At 52.0% G+C, this 8,279-nt stretch overlaps 1 protein-coding gene across 1 annotated transcript; it reads right to left on the bottom strand.

Annotated features, from left to right (window-relative positions):
* Positions 1–3,851: 3,851 nt before the first annotated feature.
* On the bottom strand, positions 3,852–6,892 carry FJX1 (four-jointed box kinase 1). Its single transcript, XM_042446686.1, has one exon. The coding sequence runs from the start codon at positions 6,362–6,364 to the stop codon at positions 5,180–5,182; it is 1,185 nt and encodes a 394-aa protein (XP_042302620.1). The 5' UTR covers positions 6,365–6,892; the 3' UTR covers positions 3,852–5,179.
* Positions 6,893–8,279: the final 1,387 nt, after the last annotated feature.

Genomic DNA, 8,279 nt, shown 5'->3' with positions numbered 1-8,279 from the left:
CATTTCCATGCTGGCTGGCTGTTGCTGAATCGTTGCAGGGACAGTGCCAAAACTCTAGCATCTGATTGTACATAATTAATCTGAATTGAATTCAACACTTTTTCAGAAGTGGATCTCCTCTCTTTTTGGAACAAAGGGATGCTCTTGTTTTTGAGTTCAGTGACCAAAGTAGAACAACTGCAATAGTTTTAAAATTATGCTTGAACCTCCTTCTGTCAGGCTGTCTACCTGTTGCTTGAACAATGCTGAAAACAAGTGAATTGCCCTTTGTCTTCAGCATGTGTTTTAAAAGCCTTTGTCAGGCAAGTAACACCTCTGGGTTTTAGAATGGTCAGTGATCCTGAAATCTGCAGTCAACTGTTTCCCTTAAGCAGTGAACTGCAGAGTCCATTTGTAACGCCAGAGTAGCACAAGCTGGGAGGCTGCAGACAGTCAACTCTGGCCTGGTTCCTACCAAGGCTTCAAATGACCAAATGCCATACTTACCTACTAGACGTCCCTATAGAAGTTCAATAGTATTGTGTTTCAGGCTGGATGCTAGATTAGAATCTTTTTTCTTTGGAGAGCTAGGTGAAGAAAATCTGGAGTGAGGGAAAGGAAATGCCCAGTCACCTGAGACCACATTTGTGGCTCCAAGGATATGAGATAGTCATAGGATTATCACCTCACTAGGTTTCTGTCTGAAGAGTAACAATTGATAACTGTGCCATCAAGAGCCCTTACACACTACACAACTTTAGCATCATGATCCCACTTTTAACTATTATAGCAATTTCCTATAGCAGGAGTAGGCAAAATGTGGCCTGTGACAATATATTGACAATGTGAGTGTGGCTTCCCCTGCCACAAGCATTTCTTTTTGTCCTGCTAATGGAACTTGTGTTTTTAAAAATCTGCTGGAATCCCAACACAGCCAGAAGGAGGAAGGTCTGCCCTGCATTAATGTCCCTCCAGTACCACCTGAACTGAAAACAGCCACACCTTGACAAAAGGCAACTTTGTGACAAACATTGTCACATTTTCCCCTCCCGTATGATTTTTAACACCTTTGCCTGGTGAAGAAGCTAGTGGAGCTTTGAAAGCTTGCGACGTGTATATTGTGCATTTTGGTTGGCCCAATAAAGGGATCATTGTTTTGGGATTTTGGATCTTATCATACTCCAAAGAGCAGAGCAGAGTAGTTGGTGGGTATTCCTGGTAAAACCTATTCAAGTGCTCTGAATCCAGCCCAGTTATCTCCCCCCCCCCTTTTCTTGCAGCAATCAGCATCATCCACCTAAAACTATTTTCTTATTTCTGAACATATGCCCTGTGTATAATTTGAAACCGTTCCCAGTCACCAAGGAGGAAACTTGTGCTTCTTTGTGAAAGGTGTAATTATCTTGGCCCTGGCACTGCTGCAGCATTAAGCAATTGGAAACTGTGATTGTGTTGATATTCGCAGCAACACTTTTAAGCAGAAGGGAAACCTTAAGATGTTTCTAGCATTCTGCCGCCTGCTTTGCAATGTTTAAAATGTATGCCTCTACTATATTATTTAAATGTGTTTTCATTAGGTGAACGCATCTTGAAACGGTTGCATCCGAGAGCGTTGCAAAACTCACGCTGGCAAATGGCGCTAAAAAGAATTACACAGTTAAACTGTATATTATCATGTAAATGGCAAAGGAGCGCCACATGGGACTCTGTGCATTGTGCTGAGTGATAAAAAGCTCAGAGCTATAAATAAGAGTTAAATAAAGAGCCCTGTCAGTTGATGCAGTGGAGTGAAAGAGCCTTCTAAGGCAGTTATAAGGTTGGAGAACAATGCTTAGTTAACAACCCTACGTATTTTAAAAATCCAGTGTCTAACATGTGTAAGAGTAACATTGTGCTCTCTGTCTCTTAGGCAATTATGAGTAGGATGGTTCAAACCAGCCCCATCACTTGAGGTATTGTTGTCACAAAGGGGACAGTTTTACTGGCAATGGGACTCCACAGTGCTCTTAGGACATTTTTGTGCTCAGAATGATGTCAGCTACAGTCACTTATCTGGTATCTACAGCTTGCACTTTGGCTTCCCATCTGCAAAAACATACGCTGCCCCAGATGTGATCGAGATTACATTCCTATCTGATAAATCCTTATAGCTGGCATTTATCCAGGTGGGAGTGGTAGGGGGAGAAACAAACCTATTTTCTTTCATACTCCTCTCTTTAGAGCTGGTGTTTATATTTCACACTGCCTCCCTATGAACATAAGTGATGAGCTGCTTCAGATCATAAGACTATCTACTCCAGCATTCTGTGCCAATGGCCAAGGAGTGGCCCATGGGAAGCCCACAATCAGAATACAAGTGCAACAATGCACTCTTGTGTTCCCCAGTCAAACCGTTTTTGCTCCTGGACTGGGCAGGCTTGTATTCACTGAGAGCATTTTTGCTGTAGTGTTGGATTATGACTCCGGAGACCAGGGTTTGAATCCCTGCTTGGCCTCAGAGAAAGGCAAAGGCACACCCCCTCTGAACAAATCATACCAAGAAAACCCCATGAGAGAGTTGCCATAAGCCAAAAATGACTTACTTACTCTCCACTTTAAAGCCATCTGTTAGTGGCCATCTCTACCTCTAGTGGCAGTGAGTTCCTCTGTTTAACTATGCATTTACTGTTAGCATATGGTTCCTCAAAGACTAATTCAAGAAAATCCTAAGGATTAGAAGACCTTTGCTACTGTAAGAACTGTTTGACTCTGGAACAGACTTCCCTTCTTTGAAGGTCTTTATACAGCGAGTGGATGAGCACTCTTCAGGTGTGCTTTAGTTGTGTAGTCCTCCATCACAGAGAGTTGGAATAGATGGCCTTTGGGATCCCTTCTAACTCTAAGATTGTAATTCAAAACTGCTCAAACTTCAGAAATCCGTAAAGCCTGAGTCACAACTGACCGCTTGATCTCACCTACATGGAAATCTACACACATATATGCTAGAGAACAGCCCATCCAGTTCCCAAGGACCCAGACAAGAATCATGATGCGGATGGAGATGCTCAAGCATCTCTCTCATTGGATTGGATCACTAACCCTTAGGAACAGCAGTAAGACATTTCATTTCAACTTCTAGATTCCTTCCCACCAGGGTCAGGATAGAAACTGAGCTAAACTGTACTTTTAAAAGGTTTTGGCATGAACAACTTTTCCATTTGTTATTGGTTTCCCAGAAACCAAAATGGAAAAGAAATTAACAGCTGTGGAATATGGCACTCAGTCTAAGATGCGCCTGTTTTATAGTCTTTGGTACTACTGTAACAGGGTTTGTGGAAAGCAGCTTGCAGGATTTTAGTCTACGCAGAGACTTGAACTGGCTGCATCAAAACTCTTTTGTTGTCTTAAAGGAAATTATTTTCCTGGAAATTTGGGAAAGGATATAGTCTGAGATCAGCAGTAGTTGCAAGGCATGTGTGTTAGGTGTTCCTTGATACAGATATGGTTTTGGATACACTAAGGCAAGAATATAAGAATCTAGCAAATCTAGATTCAAACATGATATTCCCCTTTGTTTCACCAATGTATGGACTATTTCTATCACTCCTTCTATTGAACTAAACAAAGGAAAGGAATAGTAACACGATGAATGGAAAGAACCATGTCAAGACAAAACAACAGCCATTTCATGAAAGAATGAAAACCAAAACCCTGAGCTCAAAAAGGCAAAAACATTAACACATTTTTACTGAAATATCAATTTCTTTAGTATGTTACAGAAGAGCTTAAGAACATACATCATGTACCTAAACTGCAGATGTTTTTTAAAATAAAAAAGGTCTTTTTATAAAAAATAAGAAAAGTCAAAGTAAAGTGCATGAAACTGATTTTCCCCCCCTCGTCCAGATTAATGCATCAAAATATTACTACACCGACAATACTATAAACCTGGGAATCCTTTCTCCGCTGTCAGCCCATTAGTCAATTATTTTATTGTACAGTAGTGGTTACATATAAAACAGACACGCTGAGAAACAGGAGTGTTTCCAGATGCTTCTGACTGATTAAAATGAAGAGGCAGTGGAACTGGGACTTTTTCTACACACTTGGTAACTTTGGGGATCAAGTCTACGTCCAGCAAAGCTGAGAAGATCCAGAAGGGGGGGAAAGCCCCCAGAGTGGATCATGGAATCAGATGTTGGACTGCAAATGCTGCTGAGTCTTTAAAGGATGTTTGTAAAGAGTGTAGATGTGACTTCTGGTCCCTCCTCTGGACCAAAACCGGCAGCTGGTTCCTTCCAACTACAGACAACTTTTTAAACATTTTAAATGAATTTTTAGGGAAGCTCTTAAGGGAAAGACACACTGGAAAGAACAAGCCAGTGTAAAACTAATAAGAGTGAAATAGATAGGACTTAAAAGGTATACTTATTAGAATGGTACCTTGGTCTCACATGGGGTATCCGCAAGGGACAAGTGGCCCTTCCACAATGCCAGCAACTACACATCAGATACTCCCAGGCCCTTTGCTGGTCTCTCAATGCAGATTGGGACATGATTTCAGACAAAAATGTGCAAGGGAAGGTGATTTTTTCTGGCCTAGTCTTAGAACAGACAATAGTGCAGAAGCAGAGGGCCAGCATTCTACCTCCTACTTTAAAAAAGGGGGGGAGAATGCGCCTCAATCTCTTGAGGAGAGGGATGGGAGAAGTTGGCAGGACTGGCTGGGTCACAAGGAGAGAGAGGCTGAGCACAAAGTGGGGGGCTCTCTTTCCTCCCAGCAGAAGCATGTCTCTGAGCAGAGTCCCAGGGAGGGCTCCCTCTTTCAGCTTCCTTCCCCCCAAAAGGCCCTCAGCAGTCCCTTTCTTTCGGGGCTTGTTCGACCAGAAAGTCTCAGGACCCAGCCTCGCTTTTCTTCCAAGCCAGAGGGGTTTTAAGGTGGGAGGAGGGGGGAAATCCCCCCCCCTTTTACCACTCAGGGCTTCTCTTGATCCTGTACATCCAGCCAAGGCGGCCTAGTGGTTGGAGCGATGGAGCAAGACTCTGGAGACCGGAGTTCGAATCCTGGCTCAACTGCGGAAACCCAAGAGGCGCAAGTCAGACACTCTGGAGACCATGATTGCGGAAGCCCAAGCGGTGCCGGTCATCCTCCCTCAGCCCGAGGCCGAGGCGACAGCGTCCCTTCTGCCGGCGGAGAGCGGCCCGGGGCCGTGTGTCCTCCTCAGAGGGCGTCCCCTTGCCCGGTCTGCTTGGCCCTGGCGCCGGCGCGGCAGTGGAGGATGTGGCGGTGGACGCGGTCGACGCGCTCCTGGAGGAGGCGGCCCTGTTCGGGGGAGAGGAAGCCGAGGCTGGGGGCCAGGGGCTCGTGGGCGCGGTATCGGGCGCGGAGCTGTCGGGCGGCGTCCCTGCGGCGGTGGAGGGCGCGGAGGGCGCGGGCGGTGTCCTGGCGGAAGAGGCAGAGCGAGCGCAGCAGGGGCTCGTGGTAGGGCTCCCAGGCGGAGAGCAGCCGGTAGCCGTGGAGCAGCCCGGCCTCGTTGTCCAGGAAGACCAGGCCGCCGTCGGGCCCGCGCAGCAGGTTGCGGGTGGCGCGGTGCATGACGCGCGGGTCCCACTGGAGGCTGAAGAGGTTGCTGGCCAGGCGGTCGAAGTTGCCCGTCAGGTAGTCGAAGAGGATCAGGTCGCTCCACTGGACCAGCTCCACCAGCTGCGCCCGGCCCAGCCCCGCCAGCGCCCCCGGGCCCAGCCCCGGCAGCAGCGGTGCCCCCGAGGCCCGCCAGGGCGCCGGGGCCACTACCTCCGTCAGGTTCTCCACCCAGCGGGCCAGGCTGACCACCGCGCCCTCGGCCCAGGGAGAGCCCCGCAGCTCCTCCCCGACCAGCGCCCACTGCCGCGCCCCCACCCGCGAGAGCGCCAGCGGCGGAAGGCGCTCCTGGATGCCCAAGAGGCCGGCCAAGTGGTAGGAGAGCGCCTCGCCCAGGATCTGCTCCGGGTTGATCCCGTAGCGCACGCAGGCCCGGCTCCCGTCCGACAGCAGCGCCAGCCGGTTGGAGCTCCGCCCGCAGCCGCCCCGCTCCAAGGAGAGCACCCGCGAGCCCCGCGCCGCCCGCAGCCACGCCGCCGACGAGGCCCGCGAGAAGCCCCGGGGCACCTGCGCCTCCAGCGCCCGGCTCCAGAAGACCCCGCCGCGCACCGACGGAGGAGGAGGAGGAGGAGAAGGAGGCCCCTCCGCAGGAGAAGGCTCCTGGGGCACCGTCAGCAGCGCCCGCAAAGTGCCCGGCCGCGAGGGCTGAGGCGCCCGCTCCTCTTCCAAGAGCCCCGCTTTGCTCCGGAGCCCCGCCAGGGAAGCCCAGCCCAGCAGCAGCACCAGCCCCAGCCCGGCCAGAGCGCTCCCGACCACGCGGGGCATCCTCCTCCGGCTTCGCCTCTTCCTCCTCCTCCTCCGCTTGGACTCACTCCTCGGCTCTGGGTCCTGGAGGCTGGGCAGCCCCGAGGAGGCTCCGTCGTCGTCGCCGGGTGCCCTGGGTCATGGTCGGGGCAGGAAGGAAGGAAAGGAGCCCCAGAAGAAGGAAGGGGAGCAGGAGGAGGAGGCGGCGGGTGTCTCCTCTCCGCCTGGGACCAGCGTCTGTCCCGCCCGCGCTGCTCCGGAGTCCAGCAGCAGCAGCAGCAGCAGCTCGGAGGCCACGTGGGGGAGGGAGAGAGGGAGGGAGGGAAGGAGGGGTCTCCCGGACCCCGCCCCGCTTAAAGCCGTGATGCCTCTGTGGCCGGTGGGGCCTCTGGCTGGAGGGCTGGGCAGGGGACCTCCTCCTCCTCCTCCTCCTCTTCTTCTTCCTGAGGCCTTGGCTGCCCCTTTGAAGAAAGGAGGCCTGGGAGGGGAGGGGAGGGGAGGAGGGGGCCTTCTTTTCTCCTCCTCCTCCTCCTCCCACCGGCTTTGGCAGCACAAAGGAGCCGGCGCCTGTGGAAGGAAAGAGAGGGAGGGAGGGAGGGGGAGGCGTCCCCGATGGAGGGGGGAATGGGGGAGTCTAGAGGAGGGCTAAAGGGGGTCCAGTGAGGACCCGGCCTTCCCGCCTCAGGAGGAAAGGGCAGCCTTGAGGGGGGGGAGTCGGGGGCAGGCAGGGGACCAGGCGCCCCTCCTTTTCCCGGACGCCTCCTCCCTTTCTGCCGAGGAAGGCTGCGGAAATGGCCTCCCTTTGGAGCAGGGCGCCTGGCTTAGCTCTTACCTTGGAACGCCTCCCGCTTTGAGGGCCTGGTCCTCCTCTGAGGCGAGGGACTCTGCCCACTCAGCCAGAGGGCCCTCCTGCTGCTGCTCTTGGGCTCCCTCCAGGGAAGGCCCTCTTCTTTCCCTCCTGTTTCCCCCACCCCCAAAGGAGGGCCCCGGACCCTCAAATGGAGGACGCTCCAGGAAAAGGGAGGACATCATGAGCGGAAGAAAGCGGGACACGCCCAACGTCATCGCATGGGGCTCAGTCCTCCTCAGAACGGAGGACTTTTGGAAGGCCTCCTGGACAGAAGCCCCAAGTGAAGGAGGGCATGTCCTAGAAAAGGAGGACGCCTGCTCCCCTGCTCCAGGATTGCGGGGGGGGGGGGTTAGGCAGAGCCATGCTAAGCCACTCAGGCGCCCAGGGTCTGGCTCTTGGGTCTGAGGAGGCGCTGGGCCCAGATGCCTCCTGTGAGGAACACAATTCGATGTCATCTCCACAGTTACACCAGGCTGCATCCATACTTCAGAAATAATCCGGTGCGACACCACTTTGACTGCCAGGCCTCAGTGCTGTGGAATTCTGGGAATGGTAGTTCGTTGTGGCACCAGAGCTCCCTGTGTTGTGCGTATATCGTGTGTGTGTGTGTGTGTGTGTGTGTGTGTGTGTGTGACAAGCCAGCATGGCAAAGTGGCTTGAGACCAGGGTTCAAATCCTGACTCAGCAGTGAAAGCTCACTGGGTGACCTTGGGCAAGTCTCACTCTCTCAGCCTCAAAGGGGGGCAATGGCAAACCCACTCTGAAGGAACTTGCCAAGAAAACCCCATGATAGGTTCACCATAGGGTTTCCATAAGTCAGAAGCAACTTGAAGGCACACAAGAACAAGAACAAATATATAGCTACACAAGCAGTTATGCCTCATTTCAGGTAAGTAAATTGTAGTGGAAACTGAAAATCTATCAAGGATGGATGGTTTAAATGTAGCCTGGGATCTCTTTCCCCAACCGTTCCTTCTCCCTCTCCAGCAGAACTGGCAGAAGGCAAGTCAAAGTCTGAGAGGAAAAACAGGTCAAGTCAGTGATCCTGGCAGCAGCAGCCAGCCATCTTTGCCAGCTGAGTGGCAG

The sequence above is a fragment of the Sceloporus undulatus genome, chromosome 1 (assembly GCF_019175285.1).
Source record: "Sceloporus undulatus isolate JIND9_A2432 ecotype Alabama chromosome 1, SceUnd_v1.1, whole genome shotgun sequence".
NCBI lineage: Eukaryota > Metazoa > Chordata > Lepidosauria > Squamata > Phrynosomatidae > Sceloporus > Sceloporus undulatus.
The sequence above is the reverse complement of the archived record's forward strand: the minus strand, read 5'-3'. Positions and strand labels throughout refer to the sequence as shown.

What these genes read in the sequence shown, in the direction of transcription:
- FJX1 (XM_042446686.1), bottom strand. Translation starts at nt 6,364, where the DNA reads ATGCCCCGCGTGGTCGGGAGCGCTCTGGCCGGGCTGGGGCTGGTGCTG.